Source organism: Oncorhynchus mykiss, chromosome 18 (genome assembly GCF_013265735.2).
Source record: "Oncorhynchus mykiss isolate Arlee chromosome 18, USDA_OmykA_1.1, whole genome shotgun sequence".
Classification (NCBI taxonomy): domain Eukaryota; kingdom Metazoa; phylum Chordata; class Actinopteri; order Salmoniformes; family Salmonidae; genus Oncorhynchus; species Oncorhynchus mykiss.
Window position 1 is genome coordinate 5,227,559 of NC_048582.1, and position 18,623 is coordinate 5,246,181.

At 42.6% G+C, this 18,623-nt stretch overlaps 3 protein-coding genes across 11 annotated transcripts in view; 1 reads left to right on the top strand and 2 right to left on the bottom strand.

The window, feature by feature from the left end:
• Positions 1 to 18,623, bottom strand: part of LOC110528894 (oocyte zinc finger protein XlCOF6-like) — a 680,129-nt gene that overhangs the window by 415,496 nt on the left and 246,010 nt on the right. The window lies entirely within an intron of this gene.
• Positions 1 to 18,623, top strand: part of LOC110510710 (zinc finger protein 883-like) — a 586,683-nt gene that overhangs the window by 74,630 nt on the left and 493,430 nt on the right. The gene's annotated exons all lie outside the window — the stretch shown is intronic.
• Positions 2,434 to 18,623, bottom strand: part of LOC110517120 (gastrula zinc finger protein XlCGF17.1) — a 422,438-nt gene continuing 406,248 nt past the window's right edge. Inside the window, exons 8-10 of one of the 2 annotated variants that reach the window (XM_036951155.1) lie at positions 7,302 to 7,550; positions 6,451 to 6,534; positions 2,434 to 4,887 (exon numbers count right to left, since the gene is read on the bottom strand). In XM_036951155.1, coding sequence (XP_036807050.1) covers positions 4,811 to 4,887; positions 6,451 to 6,534; positions 7,302 to 7,550 — 410 coding nt within the window. In that variant the 3' untranslated portion in view covers positions 2,434 to 4,810. Of the gene's footprint in view, positions 6,535 to 7,301; positions 7,551 to 18,623 lie in introns of both variants that reach the window. The other variant, XM_036951143.1, reaches the window with a different exon arrangement.

Below are 18,623 nucleotides of genomic sequence, written 5' to 3' on the forward strand. Positions count from 1 at the left end.
ATCAAGGCAGATATGGACATTTAGACACGACAATGATGAATACATATAATTAAGGAAACTTCCAAATAGTAAAAATAAAAAGGTTTTTGAATGTGAAATGTTATATAAAACACCGTAGGCACAATTTCTGTCATTTTCTTTTCAACTAAAATAGCACATTTTATGACATGGTGGTAATGACATTTCCTCTCAGGTATTTGGAGAAACCGATAAAAATATTTATATTCTTAAATAGTTTGTCTCAGCCACTATTAGATCTTCTTTCCAGATAGAGTGAAGAAGATATTCAGATAAAAAGCACTTTCAACAGGTTTCATTTTCAAAAAATATTTAAAATCAACCATATATTTAATAGAACATTTATAACATTTTTGCCCATACCAATATCTGATATTTTCCTTGACAAAAAACCTGATACCGGATAACCAATGTAAAAAAAAACTGCGTTTTAAGCATTCTAGTACAGTTAAATAGTTAACACCCACACATGGACACAGCGGTCTAAGGCACTGCATCTCAGTGCAAGATGCGTCACTACAGTCCCTGGTTCGAATCCAGGCTGCATCACATCTGGCCGTGATTGGGAGTCCGATAGGGCAGCACACAATTGGCCCAGCTTCGTCCTGGCAGTCATTGTAAAATAAGAATTTGTTCTTAACTGACTTGCCTAGTTAAATAAAGGTTACACACACCACAAAAGTGTTACCAAAAAGTTATTTTGTTGGCATTTAAGTATGTCCCCATTACCATTAAAACATAATCAAAACTCATTTATTTAACTTACTTGCTGTGCTGTTTCGTTAATTTGTTCAGTCACTTCATTCTCAACCAGGACTTCTATGGAACGCCGTTTGGGTCTTTGCGTGCCAAAAAAGACACAGCAGCTATAGTTAGCTTGCTAACTATTTAGCAAGGTGTCATTATCTAAAATAACCCTAATTTATAAAACAGTTCTTATTTGATTAATGGTGGTCGGACCCATCTATGTGAAGCTAGCCACAATAAGGATTAGCAACAATAGTGGACTTTTCAGTTAGCCTTCAAAATAAAAGTATGGAATAATTCTACTATTTGTATTCACTTGCATCACTTTCAATTACATACTTTTATTTTGAAGGCAAACCGCAAATTCCACTATTGTGCTTAACCCTTATTACGGCTAGCTTCACAACACATAACCCGGTCCAGTCAAGCTCACTAGTTTAAAGAAGCTAGCTGGCTGCTTATAACGTTCAATTTCAATAAGCGAACAAGTGGCAACCTAGCTAATACGTACAATGATTCCGAAATCATTGCTAAGGATGATGAAAATGACTGCAGTGTTTACTGGTCATTGTGTTCAGGCTGGTTGTAATTGGTGCTAGTTAGGTTACCAAGTTAAAGCTAGCTACTCCAAAAGTTGCGGTCGAACGAATAATGCTTTATTACCAACGCGGTATTGTAAACACATCGTTCGTGGTCGGTGTTTGCTGACATATTCGTACAGCTTTAACAGTGCTACTGTATCATTTTTGACAAGCAGAGACTCAAACGTCGTTCCATAGTATGTCCGGTAGGGCAACATCGGAAAAATAGCGCACTTGGTTGTGTTAACCGGTGCTTGACCAGTCGGCGAAAGCCAACATCACCCACGACAGTGAACGGTTGATTGTCAAGAGCAATGAATTCCATTATCTTGGATTTAATGGATTTCACCTTTGAGATGTCTTGCTGAAATGTTTACTTGTTGACTGGCAGACATTGTGGGCTAGTTTAGGAACGCTGTATTGCACGAATAGCGCAACATTTTACGTGGCGTCATTACGTCATGTACCTTCGTTATATAGGTATGCACGTCAACTTTGACATCGGTTTTGCACATCTGGCGTTAAACTAGACATCGGCCGTAGCATTTTTAGCTAATATCGGCGATTCCGATATGTTCAAGATATATCATGCATCCCTACGTATTAATATAGACATTGGTGATTTTACCACTGTAATCAGATCCAACATTATGTTATGGTCATTGAATTGATTAGCCCACTAACCACGTGTTAAATGTGTAGTGTAGCCTACACTGTCTAGGACTATGAATTGGGCAGCTATAGGCTATTTGTTAATAGGATAATTCAAACGTGTAGGGCTAAATTTGAAATATTCATTGTCTCTGTGAATTGAAATTATATTGTTGCCCACCAGTGCACCCAGAAGAGGAAACAACGATACAATGTAGTCTAACATCTCTCTCAAACAGCACAGATGTGATTCACTGTAGAAGCACTGGTCCTCCCTCTTACATTTTAATTCCAGGTTGCATATTACAATATTTAGGGGCATATCAGATGGTCTGCTCTGTCCATAACAGTCACACCAAGCATAGGGTTGGTTGGTATAAGATTGAAATGGGTAAATAATGTACCCATGAAAACCCTATGAAATAGCTCCCCAATACCATCTGATGTATATATTTAATGTATTACATGACTGGTGACCCCAGCCCTTCCAACAATACATTTAAATCATGTTTTACTGTGATTGTTTCACCCTGCTGAATGTTTTCAATGTATTCCATTTCAAATGTGTCTCCCAGTGCAGCTTTACTTCCAGGCTATTATGACACATCTGGCAGTTTCTTCCATGTTCCTGGGCCTAGTACAATAACAAAACATATGTTTTTTGGTCACTACCATTCCACGACAATACAATGCTGTATTTTTTTCATTGTACTACAATCATACAATTTTGTACAGGTCTTCACTTCGGAGTGCTGCTTCATGCCCTTTGCCTCTCTTGACCATGTCGGGCAGGCCAGGAACAACACACAAAGCTCAAGGCGCGCTCTCCACTTCCCTCTAGTAGCTTCTTTAGCAAGCCTGATAATACATCACTCCCGATAGACACAAGCAAAAACTCTTGCAGAAATGTAGCAGCCTATACACCTAATCATTAGTGATCTGACATGCTGTATTACATGGAAACTGTAGGCTACTAACAACAGCAGCTGCAAAGTCTAGCTTACTATGGCCCTGTCCCTCTGACCAGGGTAAACAAAGTGGTAATGTTGTGTATTGTGTGTGTATACAGTACTTCACTTCAAACAGTTTATTTCATTTAATTATACACAAGAGAAAAAAAAGCAGTTGCCCAGCATAAATGCACGTACAAACATTTTTCATTACATTTTTGTCATTTAGCAGATGCTCTTATCCGGAGCAACTTCCAGGACAAAGAAGAGATAATTGCCTTGCTCAAAGGCACAATAACAGATCTTTCACCTAGTCGGCTTGAGATTCAAACCAGCAACCTTTCAGTTACTGGCCCAACACTCTTAACCACTAGGCTACCTGCCGCCAGATCAATTAACTTCAATACAGTTATTCAAATACATTCATCATCAATGACTAAAATAATGAATCTACTATTAAAATACAATGTAATAAACACAATTAGATGATTCATAGCCTGTTCATCATTAAACAAAAGTTGTTTAGTAATATTAAATAATCCACCCAAACTAAAGCTGAAAACGGATCATCACACCATCTTTTCTGATATACACTAAACATTAGGAGTTGCACCCCCGTTGTCGTCAGAACATCCTCAATTCATCGGGGCATAGAATGTCCAAGGTGTTGAGAGCGTTCCACAGGGATTCTGGCCCATGTTGACTCCAATGCTTCCCACAGATGTGTTGGGTTGGCTGGGAGTGGATCTCTACTCTGAATAGCTTGTTCCATCTCCTCCCACAGATGAACAATTGGATTGAGATCTGGTGACTCGGCAGGCCACTGCAGTAAGCTGAATTCACTGTCATGTTCTTGGAACCATTCCTGGACAAGCCTTGTGGTGTAATCCTGCTGAAGAAATCTATTTGCAGATGGATACACTGCTGCCATGAAGGGATGCACCTGATTGGCAGTAATTATTTAGATATCCTGTGGCATTCAAACATTGCTCAACTTTTATCAAGAGGCCCAATGTGTGCCCTGAAAACACACCCCAACCATCACACCACCAGCCTGCAATGCTGACACACGGAGTGGATTTAAGAATACATTATTTAAAGAACTACTTTAGTTGTATCTTTACTTTACTATTTATATTTTTATATTTGTATATATTTATATACATATTACATTTATTCATATTGTTGACAACTTTTATGTCACCAAATTCCAATATAAAATAAAGCACTTTTTACTCCATACATTGTCTCTGACACCCAAAAGTACTCGTTACATTTTTATGATTAGCAGGACAGAAAATGGTCCAGTTCACACACTTATCAAGATAACATCCCTGGTCCTCCCCACTGCCTCTGATCTGGCAGACTCACTAAACACAAATGCTTCGTTTGTAAATGATGTCTGAGTGTTGGAGTGTGCCCCTGGCTATCTGTAATATATAAAAAACAACAGTTGCTTAATTTTAAGGAATTTGAAATTATTCATACTTTTACTTTTGATTCTTAAGTATATTTACAATCAAATACTTCTAGACTTTTACTCCAGTAGTATTTTACTGGGTGACTTTCACTTTTAATTGAGTCATTTTCTATTAAGGTACTTTTTCCACCACTGGATGTATGTCCTCGTGGTTTCCTCCATACCCCAGTCCTCCCATCAGCGTGAAACAGCAGGAACAGGGATTCATCAGGCCAGGCAATAGTTTTCCAATTTTCCAGTGTCCAGTGTTTTCATTCCTTAGCCCACTGCAATAGCAGTTTGTTGATTTTTGCTGAAAGCTAATGAGGATCCATAATAAATACACAAAAACTACATTACTAACGATCATAGCTTTTAACCTGGTTTCACCTGGTCAGTTTATGTCATGAAAAGAACAGGTGTCCGTAATGTTTTGTACACTCAGAGTATGTTGTGTCTCCTAGCTCATTCCCGCAGAAACCTGCAGAGGGAAGCAGTACCACCCAGTCAACCATCAGACTCCAGTGTGAGACGTCTCACAGAGGATATTCAACCGTAAATTAATCTCTATCTTTACAGTAGAAACTAACAAAACACACCAAAACTGACAAGGTGCGCACTGATCAGTAAAGTAGAGGCTGACATTCTAGAACGCTCGCTTTCCTCTGCACAGTTCTCTCACAGTGAGAAACTATAGGATTACAATAGAGTGTTCTACACTTGTCATTTGATCCAATTCAACGTTGCCAATTACTTAATGAGTTGAGAATTAAGTGGAGTGTCTAATCTTAGCTGGTCTGAGAGAACTGATGAGTCTTCTCTCTATGTATACATTGGTGTCGTTTTAAATGGCCCAATCTGTATAATCTCTTCTCACAGTCAGTGCAGTGATCAGGCTTCTCTCAAGTGTGTATCCGTTGATGTGTTTTTACATTACCCAATCGGGAAAAACTCTTGCCACAATGAGAGCAGAAGTACGGCTTCTCTCCTATGTGTGTTCTCTGGTGACTTTTTAGCTCAGCTGTTGTTTTAAAACATTTTCTAGTCAGATCAGGGGTAAGGCCTATTTCCTTTATGTTTACCTTGGTGTCATTTTAACTGGCCCACTCGAGAGAAACGCTTTCCACAGTCAGAGCAGGAGTAAGGCTTCTCTCCTGTGTATATGTTCATGTTATTTTAAGTGGTTCAGTTCAGAGACTCTTCCCATATTCAAAGAAGAGTAAAGCTTAACTTTTGTGTGTTCTCTGATGAACTATTAACCCAGTTGATGTTGTGAAGCATTTTACACAATCAGAGCAGGAGTAAGGCTTCTCTCCTGTGTGTATCCGTGCATGTCGTTTTAAGTGGCACAGTAGAGAGAAACTCTTTCCACAGTCAGAGCAGGTGTAAGGCTTCTCTCCTGTGTGTATCCGTGCATGTCGTTTTAAGTGGCCCAGTAGAGAGAAACTCACCCCACAGTCAGAGCAGAAGTAAGGTTTCTCTCCTGTGTGTGTTCTCTGATGAACTTTTAGCCTAGTTGATGTTGTGAAGCATTTTACACAATCAGAGCAGGAGTAAGGCTTCTCTCCTGTGTGTGTTCTCTGATGAACATTTAGCTCAGTTGACGTTGTGAAGCATTTTACACAGTCAGAGCAGGAGTAAGGCTTCTCGCCCGTATGTATACGTTCATGTGTTTTTAAGTGGTCCAGTACAGAGAAACTCTTCCCACAGTCAGAGCAGGAGTAAGGCTTCTCTCCTGTGTGTATACGTTCATGTTGTTTTAAGGTGCCCAGTTGAGAGAAACTCTTTCCACAATCAGAGCAGGAGTAAGGCTTCTCTCCTGTGTGTGTTCGGCGATGAACTTTTAGCTCAGTTGATGTTGTGAAGCATTTTGCACAGTCAGAGCAGGAGTAAGGCTTCTCTCCTCTATGCACTCTCTGATGAACTGTCAGAGCCTTTAATGATGTGAAATTCTTCCCACCATCAGTATTGGAATACCGATTCACTCCTGTGTGTATTTCTAGGTGTATTTTAAGCTTTGACAGAAATGGGAAAATCTCCTCACAATGTGGGCAGTGGTGAGACCTCTTCGCTCTGTGATCTTCCTGCTGTTGCTCTCTGGATGTAGAGAATGTCTCAACACGGTCTCCTGTGTGAACAACATCAGAAGAACCAGTCAGTTGGTGTGATATACACATCTATTTTATGTAGCCCTTATTACATCAGAAGTTGTCACAAATTGCTTTACAGAAACCCAGCCTCAATCCCCAAAGCGCAAGCAATGCAGTTGTAGAAGCAAAGTGGCCACGAAAAACTCCCCAGCAAGCAGGAAACTAGGAAGAAACGTAGAGAGAAACCAGGCTCAAATGGGTGACCAGTCCTCTTCTGTCTGTACCGGGTAACATATGTATTCATATCAGTAGGCTGTACAATAGAAAAGGGAATAAACTGTTTTAAAAGTGGGTGAAAGTCATGAAAATTATGAGCAATATCATCCACTCACTATCACAAGGGTTAGTAACCAGGCTGTATTACATCCGACCATGATTGGGAGTCCCTTAGGGTTAGCGATCAATTGGCCCAGCGTCGTCTGGGTTTGGCCGGGGGTAGGCTGACAATGTAAATAATAATTTGTTCTTAACTGACTTGCCTAGTTAAATAATAGGTTAAAAAATACTAATTTCATAGAACTTTAAAACACTGGCAGTTTGTCAACTTCCCTTCTTTAGTCTCCTCTCTGAACACTCCAGACAGCCCAGCGAATAAAACATTCCCTTTACTGGTGTCAAACCACCAAGTCTCAGTAGCATGAAATAACATCTACCTTCTCATTGAAACAGTTCATCATGAAACAGGTCTACAGCAACTTTTAATACACAGTGGGAAGCTCGAATAAATAACAGAATCTCCTCTTACCATGAGAAACAGATTTCCCAATCTTCTCCTCCTCTTCTTCATCTTTCATGTTGACATTCAGCTCCAGTGTTTGACTGCAGTCTTCCAGCTTCACTGATGCCATCTCTGGATCCTGCAGTGCAAACTGGGCTCCACTGTCACAATCAGAACCCAGTGACTGTAGGTTTGGACTCAGTGTGGAAGGAGAGAGGAAGGCTGGGTTTGTCGTCACTGTTGATGTTACCGGCCTCAGACTTAATTCTAGTTGTCCTGTAGTAACAATGAGAAACAGACAAAAAGTTGTCTTAACAGTTCTGGAACTTTCTTTATACTCTATTAAAATATTAAAACATGTTTGTGGTCAATTATCTAATTCAGTGCTTGACTTGGACTGAAATAGGTGCCGGTACTGTTTATATTTAGGTGCAGCAGCTCCACAATACTGTTGAGCTAATATTCTATAAGAGGAACATGAGCTCAAGCAGTAGAACATTGAGGTGCTGGTACTCATTTCAATAGATCAGGTAGGTAAGCACTGAGAACAAAACATGAATTAATTCAAAATTAGACAAAGTACACGCCACACAAAGTAACTAAACTTAATCTATAGTAGATTTCTTGGATTCACACAAATTAATAAATGATTCAAAAACCATTTAGTACAAGGTTGCAGTATGTTGTAGGCAGCACTATGTACTATTTTCCTGAATAACCTTCACTTCACTGTATTATTTCAAATAAAAAAACAATTGTATTTCCCGTTCACATCATATTAACAATTTATAGACAAAGATAGAAATGGAATGTGTCTGAAAATTACTATATAAAAATGTATTTTTGACGCAGACAGGGTGGCCGCTGCGGTTTTCCCAGCTCGTGATAAAACCAATAACATGCCAAACGAACTCACAAATCTCAAATAAATTGATTATTTACGAAATGACCTTGAGAAAATTACGTACATCCACTCAGACAAACCCAAAGTCTCTAGATATGTGGCTTGTAAAAGAGTTATCACGTTCTTCACTTGGTTTGACACAAAAATAACACATCAACCCTTTACCAAACGTGGTAATACCTTAAAGGATTTGTTACCTCGCATGTTCTTCTAATATCAGGAAGTTTAAACCTGCATTACATACCTGTAGTAATAAATAGAAAAGGACACAAATGTTATCTTCTTAACATTAGAGTTCTGCCGCTTTATTTATTCTGAAGAATGGTGCGTGCCCTGAACTTCCTGTTCCCCCACTACCACAGTGCAGCCACAGATTGAACAAGGAGACAGATATTTCACCAGATGTATAAATGTGAAGAATCCGCTTAGCGTTTCCACTCACTACCAAATATGGTAGTGAGAGGAAGCCCGCTGACAGGCAGTGGGAGAAGACGGAACTAGATGGATTTTGGCCGATTTTCTGCTGTTTTAATCTATGAAACATCTGATCTTAATACAGTTCTGTTCCCAAAACTAAATTAAGTTATGAACAGAGAGGACTAAGTTTTATGGATTTTACCTTTGCAAAAGTATATATATATTTTTTAAATTGCGTTGTTCAGAAGGAATGTAAAGGCGAATTGAGTAATTGCACATGAGCACTTCACAGAGGAGGCATTGCCTAACAGAAATATGCAGATGTGTTCTAGAACGCGCCAATAAGATCTCGCTAGCTCGTGCTTGGCTCTGCCCGCTATGACTCATCTGTTCCCATTGGAAATGACTGGTTGTGGTCTATCTAGGTTTAGTTATAAAGAATCTTTGGTGCAACCATCCGTGCATTCAGGGATTCTTGGGATGGCCCAACCCCATTATATGAGAAGGGTGGTGCTTAATTTGTTGCCGGATCCTCCAGCACCTCTCAGTTTTGTTTCCGGGACCCATTTGCCAGGATTAGGTATCCTACCTCGTGGCATATGAATTCCTCATATTGTACAATGTGTTTCTCCTCACACCTGGCCTAGGCTACTGATGGATTAGAGACAAGGTCGTTTATATTGATCTCAGATTCTGTTTGTCAGTGTCAAAGTAGTCTGTCATTTGTTTTTTATGTGTTCTGGTACCTCAGAGCCCCCCAGGTCAACCCCCCTCTTAGGCTCACTTTTGGTTCCGGCACCTCCCAATTTACACATTAAGCACTGGAGAAGTGGGTAGCTGCTGCTGCCTCCTCTGGGACACGTCTCCTTTACATAGAGTTATTCAGGCTGTTGATTGTGGCATCTGGAATGTTGTCCCACTCCTTTTCAATGGCTGTGTGAAATGCCTGGATATTGGAGGGAACTGGAACAAGCTGTCGTACACGTCGATCCGGATCATCCCGAACATGCTCAAAGGGAGACATGTCTGGTGAGTATGCAGGCCATGGAAGAACTGGGACATGTTCAGCATTTTCAATTGTGTACAGATCCTTGCGACGTGGGGCTGCACATTGTCACGCTGAAACATGAGGTTATGGAGGCGGATGAATGGCAGGACAATGTGCCTCAAGATCGTGTCATGGTATCTCTGTGCATTCAAATTGCCATTGATAAAATGCTGTTGTGTTTGTTGTCTGTTTGTTGTCTGTTGTCTTATGCCTGCCCATACCATAACCCCACCATGGGGCACTCTGTTGACATCAGGGATCCCCAGTGGCTGCTGCCAAGGTACCTACTAGCCACTCTTGTCCCCCACACAAGGTGCACCTGTGTAATGATGCTATTTAATAAGCCTCACCTGTCAGGTGGATGGATTATCTTAGCAAAGGAGAAATGCTCACTAACAGGGATGTAAATGGAACATTTCTGGAATATTTTATTTCACCTCATGAAACCAACACTTTACATGTTGCATTTATATGTTTGTTCTGTGTATACCGTTTTATTTATCATACAAACTATCAATAACTAAATGTAAATTAAACTAAATAAGCCTGCTTTTCTGTTCTAATCAGGTCCCTACACAGGCTGAAAAGGATCCTGTAAGAGCAGAACATTATCTGGTGACAGTAGTCCTTGTAGTCTTGGAGGCCCAGAAACTTCTCAGCTGCAGATATAATGATGTCCAGCTTCTTGGACTTCATGTACAGTACAATTAATAACTGTGGCTATAAATACTAAAATATCCACCTTCACAATAAGTGTATCCAGATCACTTGATTGACGTACAACATTTACAACTGGTTGAGGTGCATCCACCTCCATATCTTCTATAGAACTGTGGCCTCTTGTCCCTATAACGCTCTTCACCTCCTCCACATAGGAGATTTGCTGTACAGTCCTGATCCTTGACACATCAACCTCATTCACCCTAACAGGGCACTCTGGGAATTCGGTAATATGATCCCCATCACAGATGCAACATTTTAAATTCACAAACTCTTCAATAAAACATGTCTGTCTGCAAACACTTGACATGTGGCCAAACCCTTAACATTTCTTATGTGCATCGGGTTTTACACCAACTCTCTTATGGGGTATCTTATATATCCCAGCTTTACATAGGGTGGTAGATACTCTTCATCAATCATCAATAATAGAAATAAACAACGCTCCTGTTTTACATTCTCCATACGGGTCAAGTGATGTGCATTTGCGTCCTTCTTTGGGATTTGGTTGGTGGATCACACCCAACTTTTAGCTGCATTACACCTCCACCTACTGTACTGGTGTGAGGGATTCCACAGCCTACATACATTCAATTCATTAATACATAATTAATACAGAATTGCAAAAGTCCACATGACAAAGTATTCTGTTGTTTCCCAAAGCTATACACTGGATCTACTACTCAGCAAAACACTGGCATCACAGACACCTGGAATCTTCCATTTCAACTGCTCCTCCTCAACACATAAACCTAATCCCATTATCACTCCTTTCAATGCCGCCCTGTTCCGGAGAGCAATTAGAGTCAAAATTCTTGTCCCCAATCGTGAAATCTGGAGCATCCGCTCCCTCTGGATATCGGAGAAATCATTATGAGTCCACTCAGAGTTACCTTCACCAACTCAACTTCCCCCTCCACTCAGCTCCTTCTCAGGGGTCATCATAGCACCATCGCAGTTCCATCGCAGTTCATTCATCCTCTTGTCACGTTCACTTTCCTCCTGTAGCTCTTCTAAAGGCTCTGTGTGATCCTCCATTCTAAAGGCTCTGTGTGATCCTCCATTCTAAAGGCTCTGTGTGATCCTCCATTCTAAAGGCTCTGTGTGATCCTCCATTCTAAAGGCTCTGTGTGATCCTCCATTCTAAAGGCTCTGTGTGATCCTCCATTCTAAAGGCTCTGTGTGATCCTCCATTCTAAAGGCTCTGTGTGATCCTCCATTCTAAAGGCTCTGTGTGATCCTCCATTCTAAAGGCTCTGTGTGATCCTCCATTCCATATTCCACTACTCTCCTTATTTTCTGGTCCACCATCTTCTCCATCAAATCTTCCAGAAGGCTTCTGCAATCCCCCATTCCTCTTTTTTTTGCCATTAAAAACTAAAGGTTTTATTTAGCTAGGAAAGTCAGTTAAGAACCAATTCTTATTGATAATGATGAGCTACCAGGGATCAGAGGGTTAACTGCCTTGTTCAGGGGCAGAACATCTGATTTTTACCTTGTCAACTCAGGGATTTGATCCAGCAACCTTTTGGTTACTGGCCCAACGCGCTAACCACTAGGCTACCTGCTGCCCCACGTATCTCCACACCCCTCTAGCGTTGGGTAGCTGCATATCAATAGAGTATAAATCACAATACCCATAAAACCTAGCAGTCAAACAAGGAAATGGTTCCAATCATTTTTTCACCATTCATTTTTCTCGGATTTTAGAAACACTTCAAATAAGGTCTGTGTTTCGTGTCGGCCTACCTTGCCTTTCTAAAGTCTTCGAAAGTCAAGTTAACAGAAAAAAAATCACAGACCATTTTGAATCCCACCGTACCTTCTCCACTATGCAATCCGGTTTCCGAGCTGGTCACGGGTGCACCTCAGCCACGCTCAAGGTCCTAAACGATATCATAACCACCATCGATAAAAAAAACAGTACTGTGCAGCCGTCTTCATCGACCTGGCCAAGGCTTTCGACTCTGTCAATCACTGCATTCTTATCGGCAAACTCAACAGCCTTGCTTTCTCAAACAACTGCCTCGCCTGGTTCACCAACTACTTCTCAGAGTTCAGTGTGTCAAATCGGAGGGCCTGTTGTCCAGACCTCTGGCAGTCCCTATGGGGGTGCCACAGGGTTCAATACTCGGGCTGACTCTCTTCTCTGTATACATCAATGATGTCGCTCTTGCTGCTGGTGATTCTCTGATCCACCTCTACGTAGACACCATTCTGTATACTTTTGGCCCTTCTTTGGACACTGTGTTAACTAACCTTCAGATGAGCTTCAATGCCATACAACACTCCTTCTGTGGCCTCCAACTGCTCTTAAACGCTAGTAAAACCAAATGCATGCTTTTCAACCGTTCGCTGCCTGCACCCGCACGCCTGACTAGCATCACCACCCTGGATGGTTCCGACCTTGAATATGTGGACATCTATAAGTACCTAGGTGTCTGGCTAGACTGTAAACTCTCCTTCCAGACTCATATCAAACATCTCCAATCCAAAATCAAATCTAGAGTCGGCTTTCTATTCCGCAACAAAGCCTCCTTCACTCACGCCGCCAAACTTACCCTAGTAAAACTGACTATCCTACCGATCCTCGACTTCGGCGATGTCATCTACAAAATTGCTTCCAACACTCTACTCAGCAAACTGGATGCAGTTTATCACAGTGCCATCCGTTTTGTCACTAAAGCACCTTATACCACCCACCACTGCGACCTGTATGCTCTAGTCGGCTGGCCCTCGCTACATATTCGTCGCCAGACCCACTGGCTCCAGGTCATCTACAAGTCCATGCTAGGTAAAGCTCCGCCTTATCTCAGTTCACTGGTCACCATAGCATTTCCCACCTGTAGCACGCGCTCCAGCAGGTATATCTCTCTAGTCACCCCCAAAACCAATTCTTTCTTTGGCCGCCTCTCTTTCCAGTTCTCTGCTGCCAATGACTGGAACGAACTACAAAAATCTCTGAAACTGGAAACACTTATCTCCCTCACTAGCTTTAAGCACCAACTGTCAGAGCAGCTCACAGATTACTGCACCTGTACATAGCCCACCTATAATTTAGCCCAAACAACTACCTCTTTCCCTACTGTATTTATTTTATTTATTTATTTTGCTCCTTTGCACCCCATTATTTTTATTTCTACTTTGCACATTCTTCCATTGCAAAACTACCATTCCAGTGTTTTACTTGCTATATTGTATTTACCTTGCCACCATGGCCTTTTTTGCCTTTACCTCCCTTTCTCACCTCATTTGCTCACATTGTATATATACTTGTTTCTACTGTATTATTGACTGTATGTTTGTTTTACTCCATGTGTAACTCTGTGTCGTTGTATCTGTCGAACTGCTTTGCTTTATCTTGGCCAGGTCGCAATTGTAAATGAGAACTTGTTCTCAACTTGCCTACCTGGTTAAATAAAGGTGTTCTCAACTTGCCTATTTAACCTGGTTAAATAAAGGTGAAATAAATGAATAAATAAATCTACAACTGTATATTCTACTTTATTTATTTATATTAATGGATTTCTTTATGTTTGGTTGTTATGTTTTCATCTCTCTTTGGGTTGGGGGGGTGAAAAGAGAAAATACAATTGTATTTATGTAATTGTTCTACTTGGAACTAATTAATATATGTGTTAAAAAAAAAGAATGATGAGGGCACTGTGTTCTTGGGAACCTTCAACGCTTCAAGGGGCTGGAAGCACTGCATCTCATGAAAACATTTCTAAAAAACTATTTTTTCTTTGTCTTTTCTTTGTGAATATTGACTCTAGTCGAAGCGTAATCTACATCATCTACAACTGTATATCGTACTTTTTATTTATTTATTTGTTTGGTTGTTATGTTCGTGTTGGGGAAAAACAGAAAATAAAATTGTATATATATATATATATATATATATATATATATATATATATATATATATATATATATATATAGATAGATAGATACAAATAATGATTGATGGAAGCCATTGTGTTCTTGGGGACCTTCAACACTTCTAGGGTCTCCCGAGTGGTGCAGCGGTCTAAGGCACTGCATCTCAGTGCAAGATGCATCCCTACAGACCCTAGTTCGATTCCAGGCTATATCACAACTGGACATGATTGAGTGTCCCATAAGGGCTGCTGGCAAGTGGCCCAGCGTAGTCTGGGTTAGGTCGGGGTAGGCCATCATTGTAAAAAAATATTTGTTCTTAACCGACATGCCTAGTTAAATAAAAGGTTAAATTTTTTTTTTTAAATAAACACTGCAGTAGTGTTTTGGTCCCTCCCCCAGATCTGTGCCTCGACATAATCTTTTCATGGAGCTCTACGGACAAATGTGTCTGAATATTATTACACATGTAGAAAACCGAGTTGTTACATTTAGATCCAAAACAGTAGTGCAACCGTAAAAATGGTCTCTCCTGCTGCACCCTCACTGCCTGCACTGAAGTCCGTTGACGCAGACCGACTGGGTACCGCCATTTAACCAGCTTGTGAATATTCCCTTTCATGGAGCTCTATGGACAATTCCTTCGACCTCATGGCTTGGTTTTTGCTCTGACATGCACTGTAAACTGTGGGACCTTACATAGACAGGTGTGTACCTTTACAAATCATGTCCAATCAATTGAATTGACCACAGGTGGACTCCAATCAAGTTGTAGAAACATCTCAAGGATGATCAATGGAAACAGGATGCACCTGAGCTCAATGTTAAGTCTCATCGCAAAGGATTTGAATACTTATGTAAATAAGGTATTACTGTTTGTTTGTTTTTTATTTTAGAAAATGTGAAAACATTTCCAAAACCGGTGTTTGCTTGGTCATTATGGGGTATTGTGATGTCATTATGGGGTATTGTGATGTCATTATGGGGTATTGTGATGTCATTATGGGGTATTGTGATGTCATTATGGGGTATTGTGATGTCATTATGGGGTATTGTGATGTCATTATGGGATATTGTGATGTCATTATGGGGTATTGTGATGTCATTATGGGATATTGCGATGTCATTATGGGGTATTGTGATGTCATTATGGGATATTGCGATGTCATTATGGGGTATTGTGATGTCATTATGGGATATTGTGATGTCATTATGGGGTATTGTGATGTCATTATGGGATATTGTGATGTCATTATGGGATATTGTGATGTCATTATGGGATATTGTGATGTCATTATGGGGTATTGTGATGTCATTATGGGATATTGTGATGTCATTATGGGATATTGTGATGTCATTATGGGATATTGTGATGTCATTATGGGATATTGTGATGTCATTATGGGATATTGTGTGTAGATTGATGAGGATTTTTATTTATTTAATCCATTTTAGAATAAGGCTGTAACGTAACAAAATGTGGGGAAAGTCAAGGGGTCTAAATTCTTCCTGAATGGGAGAGGGGATACCTAGTCAGTTGTACAACTGAATGCATTCAACTGAAATGTGTCTTCCACATTTAACCCAACCTCTGAATCAGAGAGGGGCTGCCAGAATCGACATCCATGTCTCTGGAGCACGAGGATCAGTGTGTTAACTGCTATGCTCTGGGGCCCGGGGTTCAGTCTGTTAACTGCTATGCTCTGGGGCCCAGGGTTCAGTCTGTTAACTGCCGTGCTCAGGGGCCCGGGGTTCAGTGTGTTAACTGCCGTGCTCTGGGGCCCGGGGTTCAGTGTGTTAACTGCCGTGCTCAGGGGCCCGGGGTTCAGTGTGTTAACTGCCGTGCTCTGGGGCCCGGGGTTCAGTGTGTTAACTGCTATGCTCTGGGGCCCGGGGTTCAGTCTGTTAACTGCTATGCTCTGGGGCCCGGGGTTCAGTCTGTTAACTGCCGTGCTCAGGGGCCCTGGGTTCAGTGTGTTAACTGCCCGGGGTTCAGTGTGTTAACTGCCGTGCTCTGGGGCCCGGGGTTCAGTGTGTTAACTGCTGTGCTCAGGGGCCCGGGGTTCAGTGTGTTAACTTCCGTGCTCAGGGGCCCGGGGTTCAGTGTGTTAACTGCCGTGCTCTGGGGCCCGGGGTTCAGTGTGTTAACTGCCGTGCTCTGGGGCCCGGGGTTCAGTGTGTTAACTGCCGTGCTCTGGGGCCCGGGGTTCAGTGTGTTAACTGCCGTGCTCTGGGGCCCGGGGTTCAGTGTGTTAACTGGCGTGCTCTGGGGCCCAGGGTTCAGTGTGTTAACTTCCGTGCTCAGGGGCCCGGGGTTCAGTGTGTTAACTGCCGTGCTCTGGGGCCCGGGGTTCAGTGTGTTAACTGCCGTGCTCTGGGGCCCGGGGTTCAGTGTGTTAACTGGCGTGCTCTGGGGCCCAGGGTTCAGTGTGTTAACTTCCGTGCTCAGGGGCCCGGGGTTCAGTGTGTTAACTGCCGTGCTCTGGGGCCCGGGGTTCAGTGTGTTAACTGCCGTGCTCTGGGGCCCGGGGTTCAGTGTGTTAACTGCCGTGCTCTGGGGCCCGGGGTTCAGTGTGTTAACTGGCGTGCTCTGGGGCCCGGGGTTCAGTGTGTTAACTTCCGTGCTCAGGGGCCCGGGGTTCAGTGTGTTAACTGCCGTGCTCTGGGGCCCGGGGTTCAGTGTGTTAACTGCCGTGCTCTGGGGCCCGGGGTTCAGTGTGTTAACTGGCGTGCTCTGGGGCCCGGGGTTCAGTCTGTTAACTGGCGTGCTCTGGGGCCCGGGGTTCAGTCTGTTAACTGGCGTGCTCTGGGGCCCGGGGTTCAGTGTGTTAACTGCCCGGGGTTCAGTGTGTTAACTGCCGTGCTCTGGGGCCCGGGGTTCAGTGTGTTAACTGCCGTGCTCTGGGGCCCGGGGTTCAGTGTGTTAACTGCCGTGCTCTGGGGCCCGGGGTTCAGTGTGTTAACTGCCGTGCTCTGGGGCCCGGGGTTCAGTGTGTTAACTGCCGTGCTCTGGGGCCCGGGGTTCAGTGTGTTAACTGCCGTGCTCAGGGGCCCGGGGTTCAGTGTGTTAACTGCCGTGCTCAGGGGCCCGGGGTTCAGTGTGTTAACTGCCGTGCTCTGGGGCCCGGGGTTCAGTGTGTTAACTGCCGTGCTCAGGGGCCCGGGGTTCAGTGTGTTAACTGCAGTGCTCTGGGGCCCGGGGTTCAGTGTGTTAACTGCCGTGCTCAGGGGCCCGGGGTTCAGTGTGTTAACTGCCGTGCTCAGGGGCCCGGGGTTCAGTGTGTTAACTGCCGTGCTCTGGGGCCCGGGGTTCAGTGTGTTAACTGCCGTGCTCAGGGGCCCGGGGTTCAGTGTGTTAACTGCCGTGCTCAGGGGCCCGGGGTTCAGTGTGTTAACTGCCGTGCTCAGGGGCCCGGGGTTCAGTGTGTTAACTGCCGTGCTCAGGGGCCCGGGGTTCAGTGTGTTAACTGCCGTGCTCAGGGGCAGAATGACATATTTTTACCTTGTCAGCTCAAGGATTCGATCCAGCAACCTTTCGGTTACTGGCCCAACGTTCTGACCACTAGGCTACCAGTACGTATTAATTTTAGTAGGCTGTGCAATACAAAATGAGAATAAAAAAACTATTAAAGTATCTCATAAGTCTTGAAAAGTATGACCTATATCATCCTCCACTCACTATCACAAGGGTTAGAAACTACAGACTATATTCATAGAACTTTAAAACACTGTCACTTCTTTAGTCTACTCTCTGATCACTCCAGATAGACCAGTGAATAAAACAAATGCTGACAATACTGGTGTCAAACCTCCAAGTCTCAGTAGCATGAAATAACTACCTTCTCATTGAAACAGTTCATCATGAAACAGTTCTACTGCAACTTTTCATACACAGTGGGAAGTTGGAATGAACAACACACTTAGATAGATAGAACCTGCTCTTACCATGAGAAACAGATTCCCCAATCTTCTCCTCCTCTTCTTCATCTTTAATGATGACATTCAGCCCCAGTGTTTGACTGCAGTCTTCCAGCTTCACTGATGCCATCTCTGGATCCTGCAGAGCAAACTGGGCTCGACTGTCACAATCAGGACCCAGTGACTGTAGGTTTGGACTCAGTGTGGAAGGAGAGAGGCAGGCTGGGTTTGTCGTCACTGTTGATGTTACCGGCCTCATACCTGAGTCGGCAAGTAGTAGAAGAGAAACAGACACAAAAGTAATTGTCTTGACAGTTCTGGCACCTTCTTTATTCTTTATTAAATATGTTATATTTGTTCTTGTTCAATTATCTAATTCAGTGCTTGACTTGGACTGAAATAGTTGCCGATACTCATTTTGTGTGCTGGTACTGTTTATATTTAGGTGCATAATAATACCTTT